The sequence below is a fragment of the Oncorhynchus tshawytscha genome, linkage group LG11, assembly GCF_018296145.1.
Source record: "Oncorhynchus tshawytscha isolate Ot180627B linkage group LG11, Otsh_v2.0, whole genome shotgun sequence".
NCBI lineage: Eukaryota > Metazoa > Chordata > Actinopteri > Salmoniformes > Salmonidae > Oncorhynchus > Oncorhynchus tshawytscha.
Window position 1 is genome coordinate 35,536,025 of NC_056439.1, and position 20,986 is coordinate 35,557,010.

The 20,986-nt window shown below is 42.1% G+C and overlaps 2 protein-coding genes across 3 annotated transcripts; one reads left to right on the forward strand and one right to left on the reverse strand.

Annotated features, from left to right (window-relative positions):
• Positions 1-153: 153 nt before the first annotated feature.
• On the forward strand, positions 154-9,461 carry LOC112261857 (uncharacterized protein C14orf28 homolog). Its single transcript, XM_024437486.2, has 5 exons — positions 154-479; positions 2,777-3,301; positions 5,595-5,684; positions 7,454-7,588; positions 7,827-9,461. The coding sequence occupies exons 1-5, from the start codon at positions 394-396 to the stop codon at positions 8,008-8,010; spliced, it is 1,020 nt and encodes a 339-aa protein (XP_024293254.1). The 5' UTR covers positions 154-393; the 3' UTR covers positions 8,011-9,461.
• Positions 9,462-9,511: 50 nt separating this feature from the next.
• On the reverse strand, positions 9,512-19,574 carry LOC112261856 (kelch-like protein 28). Of its 2 annotated transcripts, none has more exons than XM_024437484.2 (6): positions 19,457-19,574; positions 17,925-18,185; positions 15,082-15,719; positions 14,529-14,972; positions 13,552-13,760; positions 9,512-13,442 (listed from the first exon to the last, which is right to left on the reverse strand). In XM_024437484.2, the coding sequence occupies exons 2-6, from the start codon at positions 18,183-18,185 to the stop codon at positions 13,279-13,281; spliced, it is 1,716 nt and encodes a 571-aa protein (XP_024293252.1). In that variant the 5' UTR covers positions 19,457-19,574; the 3' UTR covers positions 9,512-13,278. The 2 variants fall into 2 exon arrangements, with proteins under 2 accessions (XP_024293252.1, XP_024293253.1); XM_024437485.2 differs by having other exon boundaries at positions 19,434-19,574.
• Positions 19,575-20,986: the final 1,412 nt, after the last annotated feature.

Consider the following 20,986-nt stretch of genomic DNA (forward strand, 5'->3'; position numbering starts at 1 on the left):
AGAGAACAGTCTGAGTTGAGGGCAGGAATTATTGACCAATCACGAGTCTCAAAATCATGTCAATCCAATAGAACCAATAAGAAGACGTAATATGCTTTCCACCCCTGCGCGCCCCCTCGAGAGAAGGAGGCAGGAAGGAAAATGTTGGAGGGAAAATGTCATGAAAAGCAAAAATGTCTCAGACAGCAGGTGGCAGCATTGAATTGCTGAAAGAAAGAGATGAAGGGCGTAAACCAACCACTGTTTATAGGCGTGGTCACGCGAAGCAATGGGCGTAACTTGACATTGCTCTGGATGTTTTGAAGCTTGCTGAGTGCCAAGCTTTCCCGAGGGTTACAGAGAAGGATTTCTGGCTGTTGGCCTGAATTAAGACATGAAGAAATACAGAGAACGATGGAGAGCAAATTCTGCATTTTGACCGAAACAGAAGACCTCAAAACCCTGATTTCGAGCACCGAGGAGAGTCTGCAAATTGAAAGGTAACGTTACTAACGTTTGGTAGCCAGCTGCTAAGCTAACTTGCATGTGATCTAGCTAGCTAGACTAACGAACCAACACATGTATTTGAAAACATTGGTAGATAATCCAACATCAACATTTGGTAATATTGCATCCACACGTAAAGGCACTAAAATGTGGGGGAGGGGAGTTAGCTAACTAGCTAGTAACGTTAGATGGTCTGCTAAACTAACGTCTACTAGCAGCTGGTGTATACCAGGGGCGTATTCATTGCGCTGGTTATGTGGTAATTGTTAGAAGGGATACTGCTTTTATCAAATTAACGTCAAAAGTTGATTGTTTTTTTTGTATTTTAGCTAGCCCTAAACATTTTCCTAATCTTAAACATAATTCTCCTAATCTGATGCGTAAATGTCAAATCTGAAGAAAAAAAACTACAGGTCAGGAGCATTTATGCAGCAGGCTAGTCAAACCCTGATTCTGTTGCAAAACGTTACTTACACGGATGCGAACGAAACGGGGAGGGACCTACCTGCATTTGTCCAATAGAAACTCTCGTTTTCGTTGGGTTTAACTGTTTGGACTGATTTACACCCCAGTGTGTGTTGCAACTTGGCTGTCAAAAGTATCGAAGTTACATGCAGGAGAGCATTAATTATATCTAGCTGCCATGTTAGTCTTCAATTCGATTTATTAAATAATGCTGACTAAACGTTTATCATATTTAAAAAAAAGATTAATTATGTAACTAGCTACCAGGGTTTGCATTGCAATTATGCATGTCATCCTCAGATCTGACAGTTGGCTTGCTACAAGATGGGATGACCCCTGGCATGAGGGATCTATTGCCATGCACACTCATGTAACTTAATTATTTAGTGAATTATGAATACCTTCCTTAACCAATCCCATGCAGGTAAACTCTTATTAATCATAAGGAAGATGAAGGTACGGATTTGAGATCATCGAACTGTGCTAAAAGAATAAGTGTTTTTTGGGAGTTTTTTTAACCACATTTCAATTTTTTTTTTAAATGTAAATGGTATGTTATAGAAGGGCCCAGACAGCTTTTTTGTGATTTGACATGTATTAACTTACCCCAAACAGCAAATCACTTCCTCATCCTTGTGTAGTATGGGTGCCCTGAAAAGTATGAACGAAGGCTCCAAAAACACCCAAATACATCCTTTAAGAAACGGCAAAGCTGTCAGTGTAGTGATGCATTTCTTTAGCTATTGTACACAAAATGATGCAATTCCAAACTTTATCCGCAACGTTATATTCCATTTTGTTGCGACTCGAGCGCTACCGCTCGGTCCATTTTGCAGGTCACTCCTCAAAAAAAATAAACACTTGAGGGATACAAAGTACACTACATGGCCGAAAGTATGAGGACACCCCTTCAAATTTGTGGATTCGGCTATTTCAGCCACACCCGTTGCTGACTGGTGTATAAAACCGAGCATACAACCATGCAATCGCCATAAACAGACATTGGCAGGAGAATGGCCCATACTGAAGAGCTCAGTGACTTTCAACATGGCACTGTCATAGGATGCCAATAAGTCAGTTCATAAAATGTCTGCCCTGCTACAGCTGCCCCGGTCATCTGTAAGTGCCGTTATTGTGAAGTGGAGGAGGAATGATGGTCTGTGTCTGTTTTTCATGGTTCGGACTCGGCCCCTTAGTTCCAGTGAACACTACAGCATACAATGACATTCTGGTGGAAAACCTTTCCAGAAGAGTGGAGGCTGTTATAGCAGCAAAGGGGGGACCAACTCCATATTAATGCCCCTGATTTTGGAATGAGATGTTTGATGAGGAGGTGGCCAAAAGTAGGTGGACATGTAGTGTATATTGAAAGCATGGGGTGCTTCCACACAGGAAGTTCCAGACACTTGTAGAATCTCTGCCGAGGCACAGCAAAGCTGTTCTGGCAGCTTGTGGTGGCCCATCGCCCTATTAATACACTATGTTGGTGTTTCCTTTATTTTGCTAGTTACCTGTCGCAGCAGGAAACACGAAAAATGGAACAACATCTAAAGACATGCATCACAATACTGACAGCTTTGCCGTCTATAAAAGGACGTTTTGGGAGATTTTGTTCATATTTTTTCAGGGTCCCCATACAACACAACAATAATGAAGGAATGCTGTTAGGGGTAAGTTTCTGTAAAATGTGGGGAAAAAGTGTCTGGACCCTTCTATAACATTCCATTTACAATTTTTTGATTTGGTTGTAAAGGATAAGTTATTTTTTAAGGGCAAAACTTCAACCCAGAGTGAATGATAACGTACCTTCATGTTGTTTCTCTAGGACCAAGACATTGTTTGAGGAGATCCGTGCATCCATCAACAACAATGATGAAGAGGACCGTTCCTTTTGGAGGCCTGTGCTCCCATGGGGGGGTGTTTACACCATCAGGGCAGGGAGGAAGGCCATCTCATGCACCCCTCTGTATGTTAAGATAAGCCTAAAGAACACCTGCACCATCGATGGGTTCCTCATGATTCTTTATGTAATTTTGAGAGACAACCAGAGCTTTCCCCGGGAGGTGGGCATATTCCTGGGCAGGCAGTTTGTGGAGCATTTCCTCTACCTGATGGACTCGTATGACTACACCACCGTTAAGATGCTGTGGATCTGGGACAGGATGTCCAAGAGGCAGTACCGCTCAGTGATCCACCATGCAGCGTTGGAGATCGACCTGTTTGGTAATGAACATGAGAACTTCACCAAGAACTTGGAGACAATGATGTCTACCATGCAGGAGAGTCTGTGCACCAACTGGAGCTGTCCTGCTCGTTTCCAGGAGTTCATACAGAAAACCATCAACATCAAGTAAGAGAGGCAAAAGCTGTAAGCCAAAATCTGTATTCTGGTCAGTATGGGAGGATTTGCTTTACACTATATCTCCCAGAGCTTGTTCAGCTTCTGATCAGAGACCAGTAATCCTTAATTTGTAAAAATGAATGAAAACCAATAGCGATTCACTATAAATAAGGTAGCCAAAAAGCTATGAGTTCAAATGGGCGGACCTTCCATGTCTCTCTTGCTTGCAATGCTAATTCTTCTGGACAGCTGGTCTACACTTCTGTCTTCAAGAGGCTTTTATTTTGCCCCCTTGACACGCTGCTTGACTAAAATAAGGTTCAGCTTTCTAATGATCATAGTATGAAATGATGAAGTGTGGTTGGTTTCTTAACAGCTCTGGTCTAGTCTCTGCCAGAGCCTTATAAAGTCATGTTTACCCACGGTGGGTTGCATGTCGACAGTGGATTATACTGTGCCCATTATCAAATCCCAACCACTATTTTAAGTTTTTGTTATTGGTACTTTTCTTTCAGGTTGGAGATTACGTGGATTAGGTTAGTGTAAATACAGTACATGTATGCTGCCTGATACTGGTGGTGGATAGAGTTTCACTGGATTCATAAATCTGAAGCCTCTGGTTGGAATTTCCACTCCCCACCAAATATGGTGAGGATAGGAAGCCCAGTGTGGCCAGCAGTGGGAGAATACAGACAGGTTGTTGTTTTTTTAGCAACAAAACCACCACTTGCGCAACTATTTGGCAAAACAGACAGGATTGGCTTAGATTGTTGACATGATGTAAACAATATATTTTGTATTCAATGTTTATTGAAAACAAAAACATTTGCACAATGAGCACTTGTCTCTCAAATACATCGTGCCAGTTGTTGGTTAGATAGCTAGCAATTTTTTTGCCGTATTAGCATTGTCATGAAATCGGTCAAATACCTCAAAACAAGACATGGTATCAAGAACATGATGAAACCAACAAACAAGCAATTTATTATTCCCCACGTGACAGCAACCATAACACGAAACTAACTATCAGGCCGTCCAGAATCACAACACATGGACTTCTGCCCCTTTTGTAGCGTGGGCTTCGTTCTGGTAACGTTATCAGCTAACCCAACTATGGAATTGGGCCGATATTCTGCCGATTTTTCTCATCGAAGAAACGCCCAAGTTCAGTCCAGTTTTCTGTTCCCAAAACTCCAATCTGTTAAGAACATAGGCACGTCTACATAACTTAGTACACTCTGCCAAAGTTAAAAACAATGCGTTGTTTATTTGAATTTTTTTCACTTTTTTATTTTATTTAAAAAGGTAGGCAAGTTGAGAACAAGTTCTCATTTACAACTGCGACCTGGCCAAGATAAAGCAAAGCAGTGCGCCAAAAACAACACAGAGTTACACATAAATAAACGAACAGGCAGTAACACAATAGAAAAATCTATGTGCAAATCTAGGGAGGTAGGCAATAAATGGGCCATAGAGGTGAAATAATTATGATTTAGCATTAATACTGGAGTGATAGATGTGCAGATGATGATGTGCAAGTAGAGATACTAGGGTGCAGAAGAGCAAGAGTGTAAGTAATAATATGGGGATGAGGTAGATTTACAAGTAGTGCAAGGGCGAATTTAGTTATTGCAAACGCACTTCACAGAGAATACATTTTTCTAACAGAAATATTGAAATGCATTCCTTGCTTGTGCTACCCACTGCTTTATTTGCTCCCATTGAAAACAACACAGATGAACTATCTTGAGAGAGTTATGAATACGCAGTGTACAAAACATTAAGAACACCATCCTAATATTGAATTGCATGAACCTCCCCTGCCTTTGCCCTCAGAACAGCCTCAATTTGTTGAGGCATGGACTCTACAAGGTGTCAAAAGCATCCACAGAAATGCTGACCCATGTTGACTCCAATGCTTCCCACATTTGTCAAATTGTCTGGATGTCCTTTGGGTGGTGGATTATTCTTGATACACATGGGAAACTGTTGAGCTTGAAAAACCCAGCAGCGTTGCAGTTCTTGACAAACTGCTGCTTACGCCTACTAGTTAAATATATATATCCCGTTCAAAGGCACTTACATATTTTGTCTTGCCCATTCACCCTCTGAATGGCTCACATACACAATCTGTCTCAATTGTCTCGCGGCTTAAAAATATTTATTTAACATGTCTCCTTCCCTTCATCTACACTGATTTGAAGTGGATTTAACAAGGGACATCAATAAAGGATCATAGCTTTTACCTGGTTTCACTACATGGTGTTCAGTTAGCCTTCTTACCCTTTTTCTTCCATCCCAGTCCTCCTCACGAGCTGCCCCCTAGAGATCCCATTCAGTCAGCTGTGGATGAGTTCTTCTGTCCCAAGATCATTCTCTGCAAAGAACTGGGGTGAGAGACAATGTTTAAAAATATATATTTATATACTGTATATTGGCCCATCCACCACACCCCCTCTCCGGAGAACAAAAGTAAATTAGTTTTACATTTGAGATTTGAATTGCTATTTTGTTACATATACATTATTCATACATTTTGTTACATACATGGTACTTTTATACACAGTTTTACATGACAAAAATACAGTTTCATATACACATTAAAAGATACTCCGACATATATGGTATACATTAGTGCAGTGCATTCGTAAATATTCAGACCCCTTCACTTTTTCCACATTTTGTTACGTAAACAGCCTTATTCAAATGTATTACATTTTTTCCCCTCGTTTACACACAATACCCCATAATGACAAAGCAAAATCAGGTTTTTAGAAATGTTTCTTAATTTATACAAATTTTAAACTGAAATATCACATTTACATAAGTATTCAGACACTTTACTCTGTACTTTGTTGAAGCACCTTTGGCAGCAATTACAGCCTTGCGTCTTCTTGGGTATAATGCTACAAGCTTGGCACATATGTATTTGGGGAGTTTCTCCCATTCTTTTCTGTAGATCCTCTCTAGCTCTGTCAGGTTGGATGGGGAGTGTTTCTGCACAGCTATTTTCAGGTCTCTCCAGAGATGTTCGATCAGGTTCATGTCCAGGCTCTGGCTGGGCCAATCAAGGACATTCAGAGATGTGTCCTGAACTCACGCCTGCGTTGTGTGATTCGGGTCGTTGTCCTGTTAGAAGGTGAACCTTCACCCCAGTCTGAGGTCCTGAGCGCTCTGGAGCAGGTTTTCATTAAGGATCTCTGTACTTTGCTCTGTTCATCTTTCCCTCGATCCTGACTAGTCTCCCAGTCCCTGCCGCTGAAAAACATCCCCACAGCATGATGCTACCACCACAATGCTTCACCGTAGGGATGGTGCCAGGTTTCCTCCAGACGTGACGCTTGGGATTCAGGCCAAAGAGTTCAATCTCGGTTTCGTCTGAGAGTCCTTTAGGTGCATTTTTGGCAAACTCCAAGTGGGCTGTCATGTGCCTTTTACTGAGGAGTGGCTTCCGTCTGACCACTCTACCATAAAGGCCTGATTGGTGGAGTGCTACAGAGATGGTTGTCCTTCTGGAAGGTTCTCCCATCATCACAGAGGAACCCTGGAGCTCTGTCAGAGTGACCATCGGTTCTTGGTTCTCTACGGACAGTTCCTTCGGCTTGGTTTTACTCTGACATGCAATGTCAGCTGTGTGGGACCTTATATAGATAGGTGTGTGCTTTTCCAAATCCTGTCCAATCAATTGAATTTACCACAGGTGGACTCCAAGTTGTAGAAGCATCTCAAGGATGATCAATGGAAACAGGATGAAACCTGAGCTCAATTTTAAGTCTCATAGCAAAGGGTCTGAATACTTGTGTAAATGAGGTATTTCTGTTGTTTGTTTTTTTTTGCAAAAATTTCTAAAAACCTGTTTGCGCTTTGTCATTATGGGCTATTGTGTTTAGATTGAGGGGGGGGGGGAAATAATTTATCAATTTTAGAATACGTCTGTAATGTAACAATGTGGAAAAAGGGAAGGGGTCTGAATACTTTCTGAATGCACTGTATATATGGTGTTTTTGTTCCTATTACAGATCTTTCACTTTTAATCCAATAGTAGTATTATATTGTTGATTGTCTGTGGCTTTCCAAATCACCTGAGAAACATAATGTTGAATCACCATCTTTTTTTTAATGTTCTTCCTGATTCTGACTGATTTGCTGTCTGTTCTTCAGGTGTAATGGGTTGAGGGAGTTCTCTCAGAGGGTCTTCTGCCATGGACCACCTCCTTTTGTCATTCTCAACATGCAGCTTTGGAAGTCTGAGGAGCTGTCCTATGTTCCCTACCATCTAGCCCTATCCCAACACAGGTAAAGACAGGTATCTTGTAGAGCAGGACTCGTATCCCAACCTCATTGTCTTAGGTGCTGTTTATTTTTCACCCTGGATGTTAAATGTAATTGATTGGCTATCTGTTTTTATTTTGTTTAAACAGCACCCACTTGCATGTACTTTGCTATTTGCACCGATTTCTTTAAGCTTTTTCTGGTAACCGAGAATGGTCTTCGACATGCAGAAAAATCCAATTGCAACTCTGCTTTTCCACAGGTACTCACTGGAGGGCGCCACACTCTTCAACAAGGAGGAGCATCACTACTCTGCAGCCTTCCAGATAGACGGCTACTGGATGCACTATGACGGGCTGAGGAGCGACAACCTGATTCTGTTAAACAAGCCCCCTGAACTCCTCCTTCTCTCTTCCCTTGTCTACATCCGCGCCTCAGACAAATGAGATGCACTAATGTAACCAAGCAGGGATGGGGTCGGTTCCATTTTTCATTCCATCATTTCAGGACGAAAATAAATTCTCCTGAATTTACTTGAATTGAAAAGGAATTGACCCCAATTGTGTCACCATGGTCCACAAGGAAGGAGGTAGATACTAGACAACACTGATAGTGTGCATTTTTCTAAAGATGCCTCCCTAACACCTTCCTGTTTATTGCCCTTCATTCACAGAAATAGTATCCAAGTTACTTTACATTTGGCTCATGATGGTTTTGTCTTCCATTCCTCAGAGAGCTCCTACCAGATACTTTTATCACCTAATCATATTTATTGAAAATTTTATCTAGTTTGAAAAGGCTTATACCACATTTCCAAACTTTTTAGGAGATCATGTCAACAACTTCCTTGTTTTTATACTTTGAGATTACTTTTTGGAATTATGTGCTCCATTTTGCCTGACTGTTTCCTCAAACACTCACTGTGCAAAATGATAAGTTCATCTTCTCTTTGGGCATGCTTGGAATCCAAGAATATATGCATGGACTATAATAGTTCTGGGGAGGTATGCATATTAAAGAATCAACTCAACCTTAAATAGCTCCACTGCAAAAAAAACAAAAAAACAATTTGCTTGCAGCGTGTTTAGTTGTCTTGGGTGAAATGGTTGCACTTTCAGAGAAGCAAATTCATCCAATTAAACTTTGATGTAGAATTGTCAACAGGGTATATATAGGCTAGACTAGTGAAGCATCTGAGATTGTACAGGACTCATCTACTACAATCCTTTTGTGCATACTAGCCCTGACCTCAGATCAAACTGGTGCTTTTTTTGGTACTATTTCCCCTGTTAAAAACATTTGAAACAGTATTTGCATTTTGTGGAAATTCAATCATTATCCTTAATTTACTTGCTTGTTTTAAGCTGTCCATTGGGCTTCAACTTGGAAGTGAGTCACACAGCGTTAACTTGTATTAAAATGAATACCTGCTCAAATATTTGTATATTGTGTGAAAATGTATCATTGGATAAAATATCAGTTCTGTCTTAAATGTAAGTAATTACTTGTACTTACAAGTACCCCAGCATAGTGATGTTACATAAGTGCTTCTTGAGTGCTTACCTTTCACAGTAGCATATAATACCCGGAATTCAAATTATTCTGCACAATTCAATAAGGTACATTGTTACATCCCAATCTAAACAAATGTCAAAGCATTAGTAAATAAATGTGATTTTGTAATGCATTTGATCATTTGGAAATAACATTACTGCTCATCACAGGCTTCATATGCACATATGTACTGTTAAGCATTGACCTCTGCCAATTTCATCCTTGTCAGAACTAAAGAATGAAACTTTGAGCAACAATCCTTGTTCATGTATTGAATGGTGTTTTTTTTTCTTTCTATGCAGTCATTGAAGTTTTAAGCAATACAAATATTTTTATATTCTAGCATTTGTATGTTGGTTTGTTGCACATAAAACTAGAGTCAAGAACAAATCGTACCTTTAAGGCAGGCATTTATTCATTTTAACAGGGTACAACTGCACCAAATAAATAAACGGGCTAAAATGTATGTTCAAAGCATGATAACATGTGAGGGAAATGCAGCTTCTACAGCAAGGTTCTTGTAGTTCCAGTAATAATCCACAGGATATACAATTCAAAAATATCACCTTCAGACACACTCATGGGAAATGGAAATGAAGCAGTGTTCATTTGGCTAACATTGACATCGGTTTCAATTCTTTTATTTTTTTAGACACGAGACAGCAGTGAGTCTTTTCCAGACTTGATATTAGTACTCCCTCTGCATTCTTTAAAACAAGCACTTTGGTGAAAGTTGTCAAAACAAGACATGGTTAGGCCATGATAAATAAGTAAATTAACTTCACACACACATCTATACATCCCTTCATTTTGCAGTTTGTTTTCAGATTCCACGTATGACCAAGAGTTTTCCCGCCAACGCAGTGAATAAGTCAGTATAAATACATCCCTAACATTGTGGTTTTCAATATCCCCACAAGGTTAACCTACATGCTAGTAAAACAAATGCTTGACAATAGATGGTAGCTGCAGACAATCACGCCTGCGTGATTTTCACTGTTCTGATGTTCAGGCTCATCCTACCAGCCTGTTGTGGATAGACGAATGCCTCATTTACCTAACATCAAGTGTTAAAAAGTACACACAATCTAAATGGAAGAAATATTCAATAAATGGCAAATGTTTAAAAGAAAGTATTAGATCCTTTTGAACTATATGAAATGGCCATTTATTCACCCCCCAAAAATGCACTGTTTGTGTATCTTAGGATCTCCCAAGAATGTAAAGTTTCCCCAATTAGTTGTTTGCAATGTTAGATTTGCATTCACATTATTTCAAATGAATAAAATCCAAAGAAATGACTGTGAGCTGTACAGTCATGCAGGTTAAAATGGCTCACCATTTACTTGCATCCCATGACAACTTAACAATGGCGTCTTTAAAAAAAAACATGAAGAAAATGACAGGATTGCTGGAGATGTTTACAGTGTGAAATGATAAAGCCCACTATTCCAGGATGAGAAAAAAAACACAGCAGCAGCCATCTAACCCTGACACCTTGAAATCCAATTTAATTACCCCTAAGACTAAACCAAAAATAAATGAAGTATTGTGAAAAACTCACATACTTGTTTGGACAAGCTCGTACTCGGCCTCTTATTGCTAGAGCAAGACTAAATAGTCCAAGGTAAAGTTAGAGGGTAAGAGCTAAAGTGTACTGTCATTTGTAACCACAACTGACAAGTGTGTTAAATGGAAGAACACACAAAACTGCAGTACTGTGACTGCAAGGCTGCTCTCTGGTGAGACCGATAAGATGGCTTAGAGCAAGACCCATACACAGTCAAAGTCTTGTGCCAATCTTACATTACTTGTGAAAAATGCAAAACAATAACTGGTATTTTTTACGGGAGTACACAATGCATCTGTCTGCAAACTTTTCCTAGTACATGTGAACTGACAGGCACAACATTGGAAATGTTCCCAAAGACAAGAGCACACAATGCAAAGCGGGATGAGGAAAACAGAGGTTTGAATAACAGTGGTCTTTCAACAGACAATATAAACATGTGAACAGACAGACATGCCACGTGTGATAACATCACAGCAATATGAAACACCCTGACTTTGAGGAAGTCAAATTCAAAGCAAAAATTGTATCCACTGAAAACAATATTGCATTGTTTAAATGCCATAAACCTAAATCGAGACCTATGTACAAATTGAAATTACACTTCATATCAAATAGTTTGGTAAGTGCAATGCAGAGCTCCATTGAAGTTTTCCACATGTGCAAATATCTATAATGTACAATACAAGGAAACAACTCTTTCATTCTGGACCAACAACAGGGACTCTTGAGGTTTACACATCACATTAGTTCTCTCTATTGCCTCATGTTACCTGTCCTTTAGAGTGACCCAAATCTACAACACCCAGACTCAGCCTGCAGCCTGCTGGAGGAAGGGGGGTGCACTTTGAGCTCTGTGCACTTTGAGCTCTGTCCCCATGCCCTTGTCGGCCTGTCAAAGACTTTGTGACAGTGGCAATTTCCCTTGACAGAGACAACACCACATCCACCCCTCCATATGACAGCAGGGCGGTATGTCACACGTACCATACATTAGCAGTGAAAATTACCCTTTGATTCTGGCACACATAGGAAAGCTATTTGTAGCTCTGTCTGTAGGTGGGAAAGTTACACCAGACTTGTGAACGCATATTTTGGCATGTCTCATGAGGCTGTGTATATGCACTCTTCCCTGAGCTTGTCAGGAAGCCCTTGGCCACATGCAGCTCCTCACACATGCTTCAGCAGAGAGGTGGCAAGCAAGCAGAAGGGTGTAGGGATCATTCACATGCTAAACAAGAGGCTTGTTCCTAACCCATTAGAGCACAACAATCTCACAGACTTTCTTTGTAAGGAAACTGGCAGTGATAGTGGGCAACCAGATGCACTACTATTTAATTGCAGGGACAATGTTTCAGGCAAACCATAGCTTAACAGATGGCATCCCTGGGGATAAAGAATGAAATCATCAGATCAGTAATGTATTGATAAACTGCCTCAAGAGTTTAATTTAACATGGGGCTCAAAGCAAAAACCCTGCTTTATTGCATGGGAGCTTGTCAAGTTGGGGCATATACATCGACAACAGTAACAGAGGAACAAATAATAAAAATAAGAGAATCCTGAATATAGCACCAGTTAGCAGCATACAAACCCAACAGTGAAGAGGGACAGGGTCACTTTTGAATGCTTATGAAGAAGGATGAAGTGTGACCCTACCACAGGATGATGTAATAGAAGCTGTAACATGGGGGGGAATCTCAGAATTTCTCCAAGGATGAAACAGACAGGTGGCAAGTACTCTCAGGAGAATTCATTGGGGTTTGCTTATCCTTCCTAACCTCTCCTTCAACCCTCGATTCAAATACACACACACACACACACACACACACACACTAGTAACCAGTGCAAAAAACATTTACAGGCAATGCACTAGAGGATATATTCATATCTATTTCTTTTCATTTACAGAGAAAAAAGGCAGCCCTTGTAAGTGAATATATAAAGATTCCAATTTCTCTTTGTGAAGCACTGATTTAGATGCAGACATTTCAAACTCAGTGTGTGAGCCAATCACCTTGCCTGAGCTTTAGTCCAGCACACAGAAACAAAATAACAATCATTTAATCTGACATGCATCTACTCACAAGCATACAGACATTCTGCGCCACACGCACACACAAACTTTAAGGATCCAGAAAATTGGAACACATGTTCTGCTCATAGCAGGAAGAAGAAAAAAAAGTCTGGAGTGTTTAACAGAAATAATGGCATAAACATAAGTCTACACTTTTTATTTTCTTTTTTTTTCTCCCCCCTCCACTTAGTTCTCTCCCACAGTCCTCTGTAAAATGGCAGAGTCCTCGTTGTGGTCCAGCAGCAGTAGTGGTCATCTCTGTGACAAGATCCATGGTGGTCTGCCCCACGCCTTCCTCCACCCAAACCAGACCTGACCCTTCTCACTCTGGCCATCTCGGTGGTCCCCTGTCGCCAGCTGGGCACATTCATCCAGCAGCAAGCTCACTCGCCGGGATTCACGGCAGTGTGGCACCGCCCTCAGCCTGCTGGTGATGAACGGGGGGAAAAAAAGAAAAGAAAAGCCTTTCGTCCAACTCTTCTCTTAAGGAGTCCTACCCAGGGGTATCATGGGTCAAAGAGCAGTCAGCCCAAAGTTACAGCGGCAGTACATCATGCCACTAGAGTCCAGCCAGCTGTCTGTGATGGGGTTGTACCGCTGGACAGTGTTCAGGTAGGATGACCCCGAGTGACCCCCCACCACATAGAGGTAGTTGTCCACGATCGCTGAGCCAACCCCTGGGAAAATATGGATATCATAAAATGGTTATTTCTGGCCATGCAATCTGAATGGTCAACTTCTCTGCATCAAAATAACAAACCTTGTTTGAGTCATTTCCCAACTCACCTGTACGTGGCTCATTCATGGGCCGACAGGCTGTCCACTGGTTCTGGTGTGGGTCATACCTCTCAATGCTGGACAGGTGTGATACCCCGTTGTGTCCCCCAACCACAAATATAAACCCTAGCATGACCCCAACACCAAAGTTGATCCGTTTGTCTGCCATGGGGGCTACCATTTCCCAGGCATCCTTGCTGGGGTCATACCGCTCTACACTGCACAGTAAAAAAAAAATATATATACATGCATATTAAGAGTTCAAGAAATAAAACTCGGTCAATAAAAGGGTACAGTTACACTGTGCATTTTGACAGATGTTTGTTTTTTTAACAGGTTAGTACAGTAGCAAGACTAATAGTCCATCATATAAAAGAAAATGACTAACGTTTTCTGAATCTAAGACAATACAATTCACCATTGGTCCTTTTTGCTTTTAGATACTATATAGCTGTACAATTGTCACAGCTCAATTTAATGAGGCCATCTATTCCAGGTCTATATTTTGTTGGAAATATCAAGTACTGAAACCCTCAACAGCTTCCCTGTCCAAACACATTCTCCTGAGGGGTTTAGGGAGTCAAGGAGACTGGTAACTACAACATCTCTCTCTCTAGTGAGCAAAGACAGCAACAGGGGTCTAACCAGCAAGAGAGCTCTTGTTCTACAAAAGCAACTATGTCTGTCTGAATACAAGACGAATTTTGTTCCTACAGAATATGGGTTGCATTGCAGGCTAGTAACAGAGCATGATTGAAAGGGTGGCTGAAACCCTTTCCATGGATGGATCAAAGACCTCAAAAGGTATTGTGGGGTCTACCATAAATAACCTTCCTGATGTAAGCATTACCATGTGTAGGAACAAATGGAGGTTGACGGCAGGTTGAAGTAGGCATAGTATTTCAAAAACCTACTAGAACCACATGAACAAAACTACCTGTTAAATTAAATTAATTCCACCGCAGATTGACTATATTAAAACGTACCTGTTCATGTGGGCTGGGCCATAGCCTCCGATGGCATAGACCATGCCATCCAGCACAGCGGTGGCAAAACAGCTGCGTGACTTGGTCATGGGTGCCACAGGCTGCCATTCCTTCACCTTGGGGACATATTTTTCCACAGACTGTAGATAGTACTGGCCGTCGTAGCCCCCCAGGGCATAGAGCTCCCCAGTCAAGACCACTACCCCCAGGGTGCTGCGACACTCTGCCATACGCTCCACTGTGGACCAGGTGTTGCTGTCAGGGTCCCATCTCTCCACTGTGCTCTCATGTCTCCGGTAGCTAATGCCCTGTCGCATGTGTGTGGCAATGCCACCCACCACGTACACCTTCTGGTCCAACAATGCCACTCCAAACTCATAGCGGGGCACACTGAGAGGGGCAAGCCCAATCCATGAGTCCGTCTGAGGGAAATACATCTCCATGCTACAAGAGAAAGAAATGAGAACATTAGTTACATTTGTTAAATGCATTTCCAATTCATACGAAACTGCTAAAAAAACATTTTGAACTACTGTTTGGGGTTCAGCATTACCTCTCGAGGGTGGCGAAGAGTCCAGCCTTGCCTCCAACAGCAAGGAGCACCTTGGGAGCACAGCGTGGCCGTGTAGACAACACCGTCTGGTAGGAGAGCCGGTGCTCAGGCATGAAATGGTATTTGAGAGCCTCGTTGAGCAGGTGCTTGCAGGCGTGGTCATCCCGGATAAGGTGGTTTGCCTCGTAGAGGCGGGTAAGGAACTTAACACTGAGGAGAGGCAGGCGGATGCAGTGCAGTAGCTGAGCCAGGTGCTGCTGCCGCTCAGTGACATCATATTTGATCCACGACTCCAGGGCATAGAACACAGTCTCTTCTGTTACCACCTTCAGACAATCATTTGACACTATTTCATCCAGCTCCGCCCGTGTCAGCTCAAAAAACTCCTCTGTCTGGCACACCTCTTCAAAATTCTGGCAGATGAATTTAGTGGCAGCCAGGCAGAGATCATGGCAGCCATAGGTCTCAGCGAAGCGAGAGATGCCTATACAATTTCCAGCATCTAGCTGGCTCTCTAGGAAAGAGCAACACTCCTTCAGCACCAGCTTGACCTGGAGTAGGTTAGCAGCTGGCAGTAGGGACTCCACCGTTTCCTGTGAGATGAATACTGTGCCAGTGTAGGCATACTCAACGATGGCCTACAGGAGGGGAAATAAAACAATCATGATGTGAAAAAGCCAGAAAAGGCTTGTTTTAGTAAACAGTGAAATCTTCAAAATACTAATGCAGGTAGTACCAGTGACTTGCTCAATACGGAAGTGGTCAGATGACACGGATGCTACGCTACATGACTTCTGCTAGCACAGACTTGAATATGTTCCAGGATGCATTAAATGGCATTGAGGAGTATACCACCTCAGTCACCAGCTTCATCAATAAGTGCATCAACAACGTCGTCCCCACAGTGACCGTAACAAGAAGCCATGGATTACAGACAGCATCCGCACCAAGCGAAAGGCTAGAGCTGCTGCTTTCAAGGAAAGGGACACTAAGATATCCCGCTATGCCCTCAGACAATCCATCAAACAGGCAAAGTGTCAAAACAGAGTAAGATAGAATCCTACTACACCGGCTCTGGTGCTGGTCAGATGTGGCAGGGCTTGCAATCTATTACAGACTACAAAGGGAAACCCAGTCGTGAGCTGCCCAGTGACATGAGCCTACCAGACAAGCTAAATGCCTTTTATGCACGCTTCAAGGCAAGCAACACTGACGCATGCATGAGAGCACCAGCTGTTCCGGACGACTGTGTGATCACGCTCTCCGTAGCCGATGTGAGCAAGCCCTTTAAACAGGGCAACATTCACAAAGCCAGACAGATTACCAGGATGTGTACTCAAACCATGCGCAATCCAACTGGCAAGTGTCTTCACTGACATTTCAACCTCTCCCTGACCAAGTCTGAAATACCTGCATGTTTCAAGCAGACCACCATAGTCCCTGTACCCAAGAAAGCGAAGGTAGCCTGCCTAAATGATTACTACCCCGTAGCACTCATGTTGGTAGCCATGAAGTGCCTTGAAAGGCTAGTCATGGCTCACAGCAACACCATCAGACCGGAAACCCTAAACCCACTCCAATTCGCATAGCGCCCCAACCGATCCACAGATGATGCAATCTCTATTGCACTCCACACTGCCCATTCCCACATGGACAAAAGGAACACCCATGTGAGAATGCTGTTCATGGGCTACAGCTCAGTATTCAACAACCATAGTGGCCACAAAGCTCATCACCAAGCTAAGGACCCTGGGACTAAAAGCCTTCCTCTGCAACTGGATCCTGGACATCCTGACAGGCCGCTCCCAGGTGATAAGGGTAGACAACACATCTGCCACGCTGATCCTCAACACTGGGGCCCTTCAGGGGTGCGTGCTTAGTCCCCCCCAATACTCCTTGTTCACCCACAACTGCGTGGCCAAGCATGACTCCAACACCATTATTAAGTTTGCAGACAACACAACAGTGGTAAGCCTGATCACCTACAACAATGAGACAGCCTATAGGGAGGTCAGAGACCTGGCAGTGTGGTGCCAGGACAACAACCTCTCCCCCAATATGAGCAAGAAAAAGGAGCCAATTGTAGACTTCGACGGGTCAGAAGTGACACAGGGCGAGAGTTTCTAGTTCCTTGGTGTCCACAACGAACTCATGGTCCAAGCACACCAAGACAATTGTGAAGAGACCACGACAACACCTTTTACACCTCAGGAGACTGAAAAGATTTGGCATGGGTCCCCAGACCCTCAAAAATAATTCTACAGCTGCACCACCTAGCGCATCCTGACCGGTTGCATCACCGCCTGGTATGCATCTGAACGAAAGGCACTAGAGGGTAGTGCGTACGGCCCAGTACATCAAAGGGGCCAGGCTTCCTGCCATCCAGGACCTATAAACTAGGCTGTGTCAAAGGAAGGCCCATTTTTTTTCAAAGACTCCAATCACCCAAGTCATTGACTTCTCTGCTACTGGAGTGCCAAGTCTAGGACCAAAAGGCTCCTTAACAGCTTCTACCCCCAAGCTATAAGACTGCTTAACAATTAATCAAATGGCCACCCGGACTATTTACACTGCTGCTTGCTGTTTATTATTTATGCATAGTCACTTCACCCCTACCCACATGTACAAATTACCTCTAACCTGTACCCCCGCACATTGATTCTGTACGGGTACTCGCTGTATATAACCTAGTTATTGTTAATAGTTTAGTTTATTTAGTAAATATTTTCTTGAACTGCATTGTTGGTTAAGGGCTTGTAAGTAAGAATTTCACAGTAAGGTCTACACCCGTTGTATACTGTGCTTATGACAAATAACATTTGATTTGTTTAATTGAGCCTTACTTGTAGCGCAGCCTCATCAACACACTGGAACTCCACCTCAGAGGTCTCCTTCTCTGACAGATTTCCCGTGAACATGGCCTTGAAGTAAGGGCTGATGCTCGCCAGCACCACTTTGTGAGCATGGATCTTAGCATCCCCCACTCGCAGCACAATGTCGCACAGTTCATGGTCCTGCCGCAACAGCTGGAGGCCTTGCAGCAGCTGCTCAGAGTGGGGCCGCGTCAGACTGGCAAGCATGTAGGACTGGGCCTGCTGGTCCATCTTATGGGGGGGAGAAATGCACATCATTAACATCCTGTCAAAGACACGGGAGAAAAAACACAGAACTATGGACAAGTTGAAGACACTCAAGACCACATTTTCCTCTCCAGGTGAAATCTAAGGGAATGACAGAAGCAATTTGTAAGGAAATTCTAGCAATGTGAGCCATCACTTACACAATCTGAAGTGACTATGCATCATGCCAATAAGTTAACTGAATCAAGTACAACATACTAGATGCAGTGGCAGTGCATACCAGATATTATCAGAATGTGTGATGACATGTGTAACCCTGAACATGGCCAAGTTAACAGACAGGCTAATTATATAGATCTGATTAATAGCGAATGGCATTGCAAAACTGTCCTGACGGAAGATGGAAAAACCCCGATGTTTTATTTTTTTCACGGTGAAAATTTTATAAGAAATCAGTTTACATTTATAATAATCCTCACGATTAAAATACTTATTTCACACTACAGTTTGGCTCATCTAGTGAGCTAATAACCCCGGTTACTAAATAATAGTAACTAGCTATGCCATTAGTATTTAGCATATTCGCAGCAATGGACAAAGCTTGAGTGACGCCTCAAAATCGTTCAAATCAACTAGCTGTCAAATGTTGTTAGCAAGCTAGTTTACATTTGCTTAGCTAGATACTGTAGCTATATCTCAGCTGAGCGAGCAAACACGCTAACCTTGCTAGTAGCCAGCTAGCGCAACAATCTATTTGCCAAATTTCGGTGATCAAATTCTTTCAAAACCCCTCGACGGCTTGTAGAATAGAAACGTAAAAAATAAACATGACATTTCTCAAGCTAAGGGTAACATCCGTTTCCTAGTTTAGCCAGCGATCTTGACATATAATCTGTCCAATAACGTTCGTTAGCGAGCTAACGTTTGCTGCCTTCGAGTCGTCGGTCCACTTTTTTAGCATCAGCCTTCCAAGCCACAAGTACTGTTCAGATGTTTCAGATCCGATGATGAATATTATATTTTACAACATTGTAATATTGGCGTAGGCTGGAATAGCCAGGCTATCGGATGTACGAAGGTTCTGCGGCCTCTTGTGAGAAATTACAATAACAAGGGCATGCTATGTCCAATGCATTGGCACTGCAGAGCACGCCAGTGCAAATTTGATGCTAAAAATAAACAGTACTAAGCAAGCTATACATTGATCTCCATCTAGTTGAGCGGTAATCAGTTATGTAGTAGCTATCAAACTTCACATGTCCAAATATTTACAGGAATATGCAACGGAGAGAAACCTGTGTTGAGCGTCAGATGTCCCGACAATAGCTGTTTTTATCGCAATAGCGGCAGGAACCCCAGCGTCTGTCAGGAAACAAACCCCAAACACTTTATGCGGTGTAACTTCCGGGAGCGCGCGGGCGACTTCAGAAGAAATGGTAATTTTGTAGCTATTTCGCACACATTTGAAATGTATCGTCTTTTTTTGTGCACAACCATAATACAAAATATAAATTAGGGGAGAGATTAAAGTGAAAGAAGGCAATACCCAACAAGGTGTCATGAAAATAAAATGGTCAGCATTAAAAAAAATCCTATAATTGATATTACGTGTTTTGATGTATATAATTGACATGCATTTGCAGATACAGGTAGGCGACATCGTCATCAGCTTCTCAAGAAGTTGCACTCGTCCTCTGGTGCCATGCAGAGGTGCCCATCATATCAATCTGTGAATCTGTTTTTACTGGTATACCGTGTACGGATATGCAATACAGCACCAGTCAAAAGTTAGGACACACCTACTCATTCCAGGGTGTTTCTTTATTTGTACTATTTTCTACATCGTAGAATAATAGTGAAGACATGAAATAGCACATATTAAATCATGTAGTAACCAAAAACGTGTTAAACAAATCAAAATATATTTTATACTTGAGATTTTTCAAAGTAGCCACCCTTTGCCTTGGTGACATATTTGCACACGCTTGGCATTCTCTCAACCAGCTTCATAAGGTAGTCACCTGGAATTAATTTCAATTAACAGGTGTGCCTTCTTAAAAGTTAATTTGTGGAATTTCTTTCCTTCTTAATGCGTTTGAGCCAATCAGTGTTGTGACGAGGTAGGGGTGGTATATTTTTATTTTATTTTTATTTAACCTTTATTTAACTAGGCAAGTCATTTAAGAACAAATTCTTATTTACAATGACGTTCTACAATGATGGTATACAGAAGATAGCCCTATTTGGTAAAATACCAAGTCCATATTATGGCAAGAACAACTCAAATAAGCAAAGAGAAATGACAATCCATCATTACTTTAAGACATGAAGGTCAGTCAATGCGGAACATTTAAAGAACTTTGAAAGCATCTTCAAGTGCAGTCGCAAAAACCATCAAGCACTACGATGAAGGAAAAGAAGACCCAGAGTTACCTCTGCTACAGAGAATAAGTTCATTAGAGTTACCAGCCTCAGAAATTGCAGCCCAAATAAATGCTTCACAGAGTTCAAGTAACAGACACAACTCAACATCAACTGTTCAGAGGAGACTGCGTGAATCAGGCTGTCATGGTCGAATTGCTGCAAATAAACCACTACTAAAGTACACCAATAAGAAGAAGAGACTTGCTTGGGCCAAGAAACAAGAGCAATGGACATTTGACCAGTGGAAATCTGTCCTTTGGTCTGATGAGTCCAAATGTAAGATTTTTTGTTCCAACAGCCGTGCCTTTGTGAGACGCAGAGTAGGTGAATGGATGATCTCTGCATGCGCGGTTCCCACCATGAAGCTTGGAGGAGGAGGTGTGATGGTGCTCTGTTGGTGA